Source organism: Gigantopelta aegis, chromosome 11 (genome assembly GCF_016097555.1).
Source record: "Gigantopelta aegis isolate Gae_Host chromosome 11, Gae_host_genome, whole genome shotgun sequence".
Classification (NCBI taxonomy): Eukaryota; Metazoa; Mollusca; class Gastropoda; order Neomphalida; family Peltospiridae; genus Gigantopelta; species Gigantopelta aegis.
This window is the reverse complement of record NC_054709.1, coordinates 27,106,417-27,119,448: the sequence shown is the minus strand read 5'-3', so window position 1 is coordinate 27,119,448 and position 13,032 is coordinate 27,106,417. Positions and strand designations below refer to the sequence as shown.

Here is a 13,032-nt window from a genome sequence, read left to right as displayed (position 1 = left end):
CCTTTCCGTCCGTCTCTCCCTCTCTGTCCGTCTCTCTCTCCCTCCCCCTCTCTCCGTCTCTCTCTCTCTCTCTCTCTCTCTCTCTCTCTCTCTCTCTCTCTCTCTCTCTCTCTCTCTCTCTCTCTCTCTAAAAACGAGAACAACATTAACAATTTGGGAAAACAACAACAATTACTACAGCAACATTGAAACAGCACAAACAACATAAACAAGCAGAGATAAATAAACAAATGAATAAACAAATATAAATAAATACATATAAATAAATAAATACATAAATAAATAAATAAATAAATATATAAAATAAATAAATAAATATATAAAAAAAAAGAAAAAAAGAAAAAAGAAAAGAAGAAGCACAAAACGCCAGTCACTTCACGTAGTCCTTAACCAACATGCTTTGTTTATGACCCAGTAACAGAGATCCAGAATCCGACGCAGCAAACGTAACTAAATATTCTTTTGTGCCCTGGAAGCACGAGCTACTAACTAGGGTCGTACCCGACGAACAGGCAATGGGACTATCGCCAAACCCCCGACTCCCTCCCACGACAAATAATATATCCATACCCATACATTTTAAACACATACTAGTGTGTGTGTGGGGTGAGTGGGGGTTCCCTATAAATTATTATTGTGCATTTTTAGAGCACCTCCATTTATTTTAGGGTAGGCACGGCCCTGCTATATTATAGAAACTTAAGTGTGCGCCATGTTTCTTCCTGGTTGCTGAACATTTACAATGTCATGGCGAGAAACAACATGACCTGTATTTGGATATGTGCTATGCTCTTCTGTGTATGTGCGGCTAACGAAACATTATGTAAGTTAATTTCTGGTTTCTTTTTAAAAATTTAATACTACGTACATATCCATACATCCGTCGCTACGTCCGTCCTATGTTCCAAACAGGCATCCAGACACGTACACATGGAAACAGGCGAAAAAAGACACCACAGATAAATATAGATAAATACAGTTAGTATATCGATTCAAGTTTCAAGTTTATTTAGTTTAACGACACCACTAGAACAGATTAATTTACTATTGGATGTCAAACATTTGATAATTCTGACATCTATGAGGAAAACAGCTACAATATATTTTTATTAGCAGTTAGGCATCTTTTATATGTACTTCCCACAGATAGAACAGCAGATACCGCGGCTTTTGATATACCGATCGTAGGGCAATGAGGGAATGAATCAACCTAGGATGTTCGATCATACGACCGAAACAGCATCTTAGTCAGTCAGTCAGTCAGTCAGATAAACCGACACAGACAGTCAGTCAATCAATCAGATAGGCATACCAATAATAATAGTCAATCAATCAATCAATCAATCAATCAATCGGTCAGTCAGTCAGTCAGTCAGTCAGTCAGTCAGTCAGTCAGTGTGTCTGATAGTCAGTCAGTCAATTAGTTACTCAATGAGTCAGTCAGTAAGTCAGTTAGTCACTTAATGAGTCAGTCAGTCGCTCAATGAGTCATACAGTCAGAGAGAGAGAGAGAGAGAGAGAGAGAGAGAGAGAGAGAGAGAGAGAGAGAGAGAGAGAGAGAGAGAGAGAGAGAGAGAGAGAGAGAGAGAGAGAGAGAGAGAGGAGAGAGAGAGAGAGAGAGAGAGAGAGAGAGAGAGAGAGAGCGACACACACAGAATATATATATATATATATATATATATATATATAATATATATATATATATATATATAGAGAGAGAGAGAGAGAGAGAGAGAGAGAGAGAGAGAGAGAGAGAGAGAGAGAGAGAGAGAGAGAGAGAAAGCGAGAGAGAGAGAGAGAGAGAGAGAGAGAGAGAGAGAGAGAGAGAGAGAGAGAGAGAGAGGAAAACAATACAGTAGAAGAGACCGACAGAGAACAAAAGACATTGTTTTATTTAACGACACACAGATGATACACACACAAACACACACACATACACACAAACAATACACACACACACACACATACGAGCAGAGAGAGAGAGGAGAGAGAGAGAGAGGAGAGAGAGAGAGAGAGAGAGAGAGAGAGAGAGAGAGATCCTCTCTCTCTCTCAGAGAGAGAGAGGAAAACAGACAAACAGGCTGACAGACAGGAAAACAATACAGTAGAAGAGACCGACAGAGAACAAAACAAATTGTTTTATTTAACGACACCACATTGATGTATGAATCATCAAACATTTGTCATTCTGACACACAGATGATACACACACACACACAGAGAGAGAGACACACACACATAGACACACACACAGAGATACAGACACACATACAGACACACACACATACACACACAGACACAGACACACAGACACACACACACACAGACACACACACACACATACAGACACACACACACACACATATATAGACAACGGACAGACTTCCATTCGACTCTATAATATATAATGTATAATATATACATTCATATTCATTACATTCAAACTACAACGTCTTTGTTCACATACTCTGTGGTTGTAAAGCTTCTGACAAAACGTGTCCCCGTTTCGTTTTACTGAGTAAACACGAACCACATAAATACAGAAGTAGAGCATTGAGTGTACGGGTGGGTAAAAATCTCCCTGCTTGCTGAGAGATAACTAATGGCGTCGTCATGAGATCTGTGTGGATATACTGGGTAATAGCAGGCGTATTTACACATGTTGCATACGGAAAATTATGTAAGTTGTATGGTGAAGTGTGGGTCAGTAAATACTGGTGTTAGTAAAAGAGTATGTTTTTGTTAGATATAGATTGTATGGAGTGAAAACAGCAGGGTACTTTAGAATTGAAGACAGGTCTGTTATGTGAGACCATGGATATGATGTCACTGTTTCACATAAATGTGCGATAGTTATAGTTTTCAATGAACAAACACCCTCATACACTAGCAATCACACACACGCTCACGCACAGCCGCACACGCACACATACAGACGAAATACAGGCTAATTACTTTCAGAGAACAGAGGTGACTATACATATCACTATTTTATATCGTCACGCAATTTTAGAATACCACTGTAAATCCAAAAATAATCACTGAACAATTATTTGTTGTATCTCCTGATATACAACATGACTGCCATTTTACATATCACTGCCAGAAACTCGTCTCCGATTATCTCCTACATATTTGCTCTCATACAACAGTTATGCACGAGTTTACTGATGCGTGGTACGCATACCATTCAAAATGCTAAATATTTGTTTTTGTTTGAATGTCATACACTAGAAATATCAAAATCGGGTAGTTACAAACGTAGGAAATTTTTCTATGCGGAAATATCCCCCGGGACAGACTTAATAACTTTAATCCAGTAAGTGACAACAGAAAAATACATCAAATTGTAACGACAGATACACCAACGATTTTAAACGCACGATGTTTGTCATGTTACGAATGTGACAGTTGTTTGCTGGGGAAAATAGATACATGTGGAAATGTTAACAAGATCGGAAACTATCGAAGTGTTAAGTAGACCGTATCTGAAACAAAAATCGCCGAACACTTTGAAGAAGACCAAAGCTGCGACATATGCACTTTAATCAGGATAGGTTCCGTTATAGCTGTAGAAGCAGATGACAATGAATTTCAGTACTACTTGATGAAAGTGATTAAGTTGTCGAGTGTCCTTAAAGAAAACGCAAGTGAAGACTGTGGATGTAGCTTTATGAAAAATGTCGGTGTATTTAAAGGACTTTACTATGATAGAGTTAACGGTTCGGCCACCAAGTACAAACTGATTAACAGAAGAACAGCAACAGTATATACAGTAGCAGTGAAGTATGTCTGTGTAGAAGCCCGTGCTGCTGCCAACATCACTATTCCAGAGCAACTTCATCTTGATATTATTGACACTATTTACGACTGTTAGATGGTAATAGCGAACTAAGCAAACATTTTGGAACTTAACTGGCATCGCACATACACCGAAGACATTTGAAATAGAACAAACTTATAATTTTCCAAAATACGACTTCAAAACATCTGAGCTGAGTAATCACTGATTAACATTGTGCAAACATAGTGGGTATAATCGAAGTGTTTACATAGAAATACAATGATATGTCTAAACTGTCCGCTGTGTTTAGCTAAAAGGAATATTAGTATAACCTGTATGTAGGCCACACAAAATGAAGCGTTTATTAAATGTGGGGGAAATGTATATAAACTTAAGTGCTTCACGACGAAACATTTGCATTAAAATCGAAAGTAAACCAAAACTGACCCAACGCTAATATAGAAGCGTTTTTAAAATTGCCCATTTTTCTGACGTTTTTGATGTTACGTAAATTAGTAGCAAATACCGTGCGCAACGTCTATAGTCTATACGCACATATTCAAAACAAACACGTTAGTCTAACATATCGATTACAGGTTCTAATAGACCAAATCAATTCCTATTGCCGATAATGTTAACGTTTACTAATAAAACTGATATAAGCAGCGTATCAACACACCCAGAAAGTACAGCAATAAAAAGTGTGGCACCTCACATCTAATCTACCAGCAAGAAAATGGGGTGGGTTGGGGGTGGGGGGTGGGTGGGTGGGGTGGAGGAGAGGGTGTGTTAACAACCATTTAAGAGATTTAATTAATGTTTTGTAGAAAATTGCAGTTCCATTTTTGGGGGTACCCCGCATCAGTTTCAACCTCTGGTATATAGTGTATAACATGTGTATAACAAATAAAAGTCTATTTATGAATGAATGAATAAATGAATGTTTAACGACACACCATCACGAAAAATACATCGGCTATTGGGTGTCAAACTATGGTAATGGAAAAACAAATTGATGATCAACATCAATATAAAAATTCAACAGGTAAATAAAAACACAGTGTAAAGGACTGTGTAAAAATACAAATATCACAGATAGATATAATTAACATTTAGAATAAAACTCAGTATCACGTAAGAATTGCAATAAAAGTTCTGGATGGAATCGAAAGGATTCCATCACAATTCGTGGTCCAGATATATTTTTTCGAATGTCTTTCAAAAACTGACACTCCACCAAAATGTGACGCACAGTCAGAGTACACTGACAGTGCTCACACTGAGGTGGAGGATCTTTCTTTAAGATAAATGAATGGGTCAAGTAAGTATGCCCGATGCGGGCACGACACAAGACTATTTCATCCTCCCTGCACTGTCTATAGGAGGACTGCCACTCTCCCATGAATGGCTTGATAGCATGAAGCTTGTTCGCAACCTCACCGTCCCAATCATGTTGCCAAGTCAAAAAGATAAATTGGTTGATATTAAGTTTAAAATCAGTATAAGGTACACCAACCCTGGCATGAGGCAAATCCAAAGCAGACTTGGCAGCAAAATATGCCCTTTGATTACCCCTGATACCAACATGGCTGGGCACCCAACAAAATACAACATCTTTATTGGCAATAGATAAAAAGACACACTTTCGTATCACCATCCCAATTAAGGGATGGTCCAGCTTCATATTACGTAAAGCTTGGAGACACGAAAGTGAGTCAGTAAAAATAATAAATTTGGATGCTATGGAATCTTTGATTTCTTCTAAGGCTTTAATGACTGCCCAAACTTCAGCACTAAAGATTGATGCCGAGTCAGGCAGTCTCATGGAAAGTATTGTGTCTGATGGAAAGACTGTAGCACAAGCCACAGAATTTCCATCCCGTGATCCGTCTGTATACACAGGAATGTAATCACAGTACCTGTCTTGAATTTCCATGAACAGTTGTTTATAAACTACAGCATCTGTACGATCTGTCTTCAGATGCACCAGATCAAACACAATTTTAGGTGGTGTAATACACCAGGGTGGTAAAACAAAATATGAAGGAGTTTCCAAAGTGTCAGTTAAATCAATGTTGGAAAGCGACAAAAAGCGCTTAATGTGAAGACCAAATGTACGAATAGCATTTAGCCTTGCATCAAACAACTTCATATATTTGTTATCAAACACCGCATCATGTGTTGGATGTTTTGGTAAAGATTTAATCTTGGCAGCATACTGCAGAGAAAGCTTGGCACGTCTAGCACCCAAACAAGGTTCGTGTGCATCAACGTACAAGCTCTCTACAGGAGATGTTCTAAATGCACCAAGACAAAGCCTAAGTCCCTGATTGTGTATAGGATTTAACATCTGCAAGTACGACTTGCGTGCCGACCCATACACAATGCATCCATAATCTAGTTTAGACCTCACAAGAGATCTATACAGACGGAGGATAACCTTTCGGTCTGCTCCCCATTCGGTATTACCAATAACTTTTAAAATATTGAGAGCTTTCAAGCCCTTCTTTTTAACATATTTAAGATGGGGCACAAAAGATAGTTTCCTGTCAATTATAACCCCCAGAAATTTAGTCTCCTCCACAACTGGAATTGGATTTTTGTCCAAAAACAACTGAGGATCTAAGTGGAGACCTCGTTTCTGGCAGATATGCATACAAACCGTTTTTGCCTTTGAGAATATAAAGCCATTGTCAGTTGCCCATTGATGAAGTTTATTCAAACAAAGCTGCAACTTACGTTCAATGATATTCATATTGGACGATCTATAGCAAATCTGAAAATCATCGACATATAACAAGCAATCCACACCAGGTGTTAAACACTGGGTGATGCTGTTAATTTTCACAGAAAATAAAGTTACAGACAGGATACTACCTTGAGGCACACCCATCTCCTGTGGGTGAATGTCAAACAAAGTCGACCCCACCCGAACTTTAAAAGATCTATCTTTTAAAAATTGAGAAATAAAATTATCGTCAATGGATAACAGTATTTGCACAAATAATCAATGTCACATATTACTACCAATCACACCCACAGCTGTTTTTACTCCGTAAATATTTCACCACGCACCTCGAACTTTGACACAGAATTCTCATGGCACTATGCAACCTACATAGTCACACGCGCGCAATGAAATCGGAAACATTGCTATAGTAATACAGTGTATTTTAAACATGTAAACAAGCAAGTAAAAGTTGTTTAACGACACCACATGAACATTAATTATTTATTAATTATCAGCTATTGGATGTCAAACATTTGGTGATTCTGACATATAGTCATAGAGAGGAAACCCCCTACATTTTTCAAGTAGTAGCAAGGGATATTTTATATGCACCATCCAACAGACCATAGCCTTTGATATACCAGTCGTGGTGCACTGGCTAGAACAAGAAATATCCTAATGGGCTCAACGACGAGGATTGATCCTAGACCGACCGCGCATCAAGCGAACGCTTTACCACTAGGCTACATACCGCCCTACAAGCAATTAAGCAAGTTGGCATTCTACTATAGAATAAGTATTTACACAGAGAAATGAATTACAGCCCACCTAATTTTGTTTCAACCATGACTGGCTAAGGAAATGTTCTTACTCTCGCCTAGTCAAAATGATAAGAGAACAACAATTAATGTTGGCTAAGGACGACAGCTTTCAATATTTTAATTGCGTTAATAAAAACTGTTGTTTTTGAGGTAAAATTGGAGCCACAATAACTATGGATTTAGAAAGTTCTACTATTAGTGTATTCTGATGTACATAATACTAATAAAGATAAACATTTTATCATATGTTTGATTCCCACAAGAGACCCTGTTCAGTCAGTTACAGCATTTGTGTTCTATATACCAGAAAACCTCATATATGATTGTAAAATATTCACCAAAAACCTGTCTCGCATGTGTATCTCAATTTGTGGTCCAGCTAAACGTATTTGTTTACGTACTAGTATATCACATTTAACGGATGGTAAATATTTAACATTAATCTATTAAAAATAATATTTATTCAATTATATTTAATTCTAATGTTATTAGCACCCTCCCACCTGGAACAATTCCTGCAGACGCCCATAAAAAATAAATAAAATTATATATATATATATATATGTGTCGTTAGCCTTCGATATCGCTATATTAACAACAGGTCCAACCCTGCAGTTAACCGTTTCATTTAATGTATGTCTGTCGTAATCAAGTATGGACTGATCAAGGAAATGTGTTTAGGTGGATCAAGAAAATGGCACATATATGATTTAAGTGGCATAGAATGCCACTACATAACATTTTTCAATTCATTCATAATTATTTTTCATAAAATATAACACATTAGTGCACACAATACTACCACAACTGGTTTATCAAAAGCCATGATATGTGTTGTCCTGTATGTTGGAAAATGCTAATGTAAATATATGGTAGGTTTCTGCTGAAAACCAAGAGTCAGAATTACCAAATGTTTGACATCCAATAGCTGATGATTAATTAATCAATGTGTTCTAGTGGTGTTGGTAAATCAAACAAACTTTACAATACAACTATATGCAATAGTTAGGTGGGAGACAGACTGGAACACTTTTTACCATTGATGTAAGTGCTTTGACATCGGCATATAAGTTATTATCATCCTAGTAACATGTTGCTCTGTTTTTACATATCTCTCCTGTACGAAAGATGTCATATGTAGTGTTGTTAACACAGTTGGTATAGCAGCATATGACTGTTTGTTTTACAATGATTTCAGTGGAATTATTTTCTAGGGACAATGTTTGAACGAGAAATGCACCTTGAGTTGTGGTGGGTGACCGGAAGAGTTTAGATGCAAAACGCGATATATCAATTTTTGTTGGATCTTAACAAAAGACACCTTTTGTTCCATGTTTTGCTTAATTGATTCATAAATGCAAAAGTATGATATTATAACATGGATCGATACAACTGCCATGTACACCAATTTTCACAAATCTAACACTCTTATTTTCCGATAAATATAATTATATTGATATATTGATGTTCAAAACGCGATATATCCCCATTTTCTTTTGTTTTCTACAAAACCAGACATAAAAATAAATATTGCTAAATCATGAAGATATTGAAATAAAATAAGAAAATAGTATTATGCTTATCATTATATTACCTCAACAGTGTTTTGAGAAGGAAAAACCTAAATTAACGAGGAAGAATGTCTGAACACCGTTAGTCTACATAGAAAACGGGTAGAGAGATTTCTTTCTGCAAGGCCGTGTCAAACCTAAATATATATAGCGAGAAGACAGTAAAAACAGATTCAGTGTATAGTAATTTAGAATTTTTCAAGTAAGATAAAAATGGCACTTTTATAATAAAAGGGACACATTATTCTGAGGTGTGTGTGGGGGGTGGGGTGGGGGACTACGCATCTCCAGTTGACGTATGGCCATGTTCTAGCACTTGTTCTATCTTGCATCGTTTGCTCATGTTAATGTCAATAATACTCGTATATAAATAAATAAATAAATAAATTGATCTTAATTAACTCATTAATATAGATGATTATTGATTTATTTGTTACGAATGTTGAAGTACAGGATTTTGAACGTTTGCGAGTAAAATTTACCTAAGTCACTTGTTCAGCTTCACTGCGGCTTTTTAGCTTTGGACTGTTTTACACAAATCTGGAAGTGTTTAGTTCTCATTCAATTCAGCAATTTCCAGCAGCTCAGAATCATCCATGTTCCAAAATAAAATAGAAGGTATATACCTGTGATATGGGCGCGGCGATTTTAATCCAATGGATATATCGCGTTTTGTATAAAAACGGGGTTTTGTCCAACTGATTTGCTACTTACGATAAAACGCGTTATGCGGCAAAACATCTTTACACATAGCCCTCACTGTGCGGTTTACGCTGGGGGCTTTAAGTCAAAATATTTGGAACTGGTCTTTATCGCTAAGTCTTGGCTACAACATTTACTCAAGTACAGTTCTTCACTCTGCAGGTCTGCTCTAATGACATGGTTTAAGGTGGTCCATCATATCCATCAAACAACCAGCTCTGACCTCAGTCGGACAACTAGTTGTACGCTGCACGCTTGATTATCCCCCCCCCCCCTCCCGCCCCATCCCCGAAGGCAATGGTCTTATTGTTTGGGTGTTTGACAGAATACCAAGTTGCCTATACCGGGCCACGGGCTTCCATGACTTTGGTATAAGGCGAAGCGAAGAAGACCCGGAGACCACGGAAGAGGAAACGTGCGCCAGCTAAACTGCCAGCGGCGGTTCCGTCTGCGTCGTCTCCCTATGTCCGACCACCACGTCTGTGAGACTCCAGAAGCCTGACAACCCGGAACTGCCAGCCGTCAACCGATGTGACGTCGTGATGGAACCATCGGCCAGCCCTGTACCTGCTCCGCGTCGCATGACTTCACAAACACAGCCACCCCGGTGGAAGTTGTTTTCTGTTGAGTCATCGGCCCCGACAATCGTCGTTGGAAAGAGATAAGCTGACACTCAGTCAAGCAACCAGCCCGACACGGAAACGGCCCCAACCACCTCAGCCCAACCCAGAACAACACGAGAGGTACACTCTTTATGCGTCCAAGCTCCTCCACCGCTACAAACCGATGGTGGTGAATGAAATTTCGGACATCAAGAACCTGTTCAGTGATTGTAACCAAGTTACCTTCCATCCACTGCCGGAAAGTGGAGGGGAATACTGCTTTCATCCCATCATACCCAAGAAGGGACACGAACCGCCAGGATGGATTATACAGCTAGGGACTCGTCATCTCAGAAATGGACAATATATCAATACATCGTATGACCAAGATGATCCTTGTGAAGGATTATCCCTATGTTGCCAGATTGCTGACATCACCTGATCTATGGCGTTTTCTTCCTCTGCTAAACGTGCGCCACTTCTAGAGCTCATCTTAGCTCCAACCTTTCTACAAACCTTTGCCTTTGCTTAGTCGGACTTTTTCGGCACCTGTTCAAAATCTTATGTTTAGTTTTTATATAAATAGTTCGACGCACTTTATTTTGGCATCCCGTCAAAATTGCTCAAATCACTTGAAACGTTTACGGCCGAGTACTCAAAGTTTAATTTTGGACTTAAGTTGGGTTTTTTTTGTTCCAAACATGAGTAGAATGCGTTACAGCTCTCCATTTTGACTTTACATGTAGGTATCTGACCTAACTACTAAATCGTTATTCCAAATGCCGCCCACTTCAAACTTATCCACCTCTTGTCCCGGTCTAAGCCACTGACAAAGACTTAGTCTCTGGCGTTGTTAGAGGTTAAGTCCGTGATGGGGGCACGTATAAAGAGTTCGCTCGCTAGCTGGAGAATGTAGGCGACAATACATCCTGGGGAAAACAGCATGGCATATTCTGATGTGAAAAGAAAATACGTAAACAAGAGGTCTATCACATAATGTTAAATATTTATTGATATTTATAAATTTAATAAACATTCAATCATTAAAAATATATCTCTATTCGTTTGTGAAGACTGCCTCAAAGAATCATAGTACCAAGTTTCAGAACTATTCAATCAAAACTGTAGGAGAAGATAGACTTTTAAATGTTTCAATGAATTTATTTAATTTAATAAAACTTCAAAATTTAAAAATGTCCAAAATATCTGTCTACTAGTTTATGAAGACTGCCTCTGAAAATATTTATACTATCAGTTTCAGAACTACCCAATCAAAACTCCATGAGAAGATAGACCTTCAATGTTAAATTTATATTTAAAAAGTTTAAATTTAATTAAAACATTTTAATTATAAAGTTTCAATATATATCTCTCTATTGCTTTGTGAAGGCTGAAAGTATTTCCGATGAAGTCCCGGCATTAATGTTGATGTGCCCTCTGTGTCAGCCAAGAGATAGTCGTGATAGTGCCGGTGTAACTTGGCTGTTCCAGCGGCTAGACCAATCCGTCGCTTCCTGCTGTGAGGGCAGAGGCCGTTCCATGGCTGGATAGTCACTCAGGTGAGTGACGGCTTTCCGCTTGCCAACTGCCGCAGTTTGGTTGGACTCAGCAGGTGGTACTTTTCGCGGAGCGGGTGGTATCACTGGAGTCGAAGGAACATCCATCTCGGGCCTGGCTGCTGAGTCCACCACGATGAAGTATGGGTCCGCCGCAGTTTTTGCAAGCTTGGCAGGTCGGTCCGCTTCTATAGCATGCTTGACTGCAGGCTTGACAGGTCGGGTCGGGGGCAGCGACACAGATGCAACCGCCGCCGACAGTTGACCTGTCGGTTTTGGTCCCCTCTTCCTAGATGGCTTCCTATTTCTTCCTTTTCTCTTCGGTTCGCCATACACTAGAGTCACGGTTGCTTCCAGTCCTGTTTGGAAAACCTGCCCCTCAACGTCGCCGGGTCGGTGGTGTCCCCGTGAATCAGCTGTCTGTACTGGCTCTTGATCTTGCCAATGGCTAAGTGCCATGCTTCTTGTGTGTCGACAGCGGGTGGCGGTTGTCTTTCCTCTTGCGGCTAGGCTGCTGGTGAAGTCGCCTTTTCTCTTGGTCGCCGCAACAACAACAGGTGCCGGCGCCAACTCAACTGGAGTGGTTGGTAACGTTAACCGCTTCACCTGGGAGTGGAAGTTGGTGGAGCCACCCGCGGTGCTTGACATATTCCAGTATCCAGCTGCGAGTACTTCGCGTTGGGGGCCTCTGGAGCCGTTGGCTGTTAGGTCCTCTTCTGTGGAATAGGTGAGGGCGGCGACGCAGACGGGACCGCCGCCGGCTTTGCCCCCCCCCCCGAGCCGCCCCTGGCGCACGCTTCTTCTTCCTCCGTCTTCTTCCAGTCCTCTTCGTTGGAGCCGCGTCGCCGTACACCAAAGACACGGTCACCCGTGACCCGGTGTACGCGGGGGAGAGGGTTGAAATATGGGATAATTTTGAAATTTACACTAAATACAGGGGACTTTAATATTTTTAATATGTCGTTCTAATAAAAGATATAATACTATTGATCCCTAAGGTAAGCTTTAGTAGACACTATTTTAGGCCGGGCGGTCTAAAATTATATAAAAATATTGTACTAAGTTAAACTTAGCCCTGGAGGAAAGGACAACGATCGGGGTGGGCCTTGCGGCCAATCCAGTTAGGCGATCAAACACCCGGGTGAGTTTCCACCACCTCACAGGGCCGAGCAACCATGACAAGTGGCGGGTGGGCTAGGGAGGCCAGACAACCCTAGCCCTAACCCTATCACCCAATCGCCAACGCCCTATTTCCGGCGTACCTA

General features: G+C 39.8%; 1 protein-coding gene across 2 annotated transcripts in view; it reads left to right on the top strand.

The window, feature by feature from the left end:
* The first annotated feature begins 258 nt into the window (after positions 1 to 258).
* LOC121385676 overlaps positions 259 to 13,032 on the top strand; it is a 68,437-nt gene continuing 55,663 nt past the window's right edge. Inside the window, exon 1 of one of the 2 annotated variants that reach the window (XM_041516446.1) lies at positions 259 to 823. In XM_041516446.1, coding sequence (XP_041372380.1) covers positions 748 to 823 — 76 coding nt within the window. In that variant the 5' untranslated portion in view covers positions 259 to 747. Of the gene's footprint in view, positions 824 to 2,545; positions 2,681 to 13,032 lie in introns of those variants that run through there. The other variant, XM_041516447.1, reaches the window with a different exon arrangement.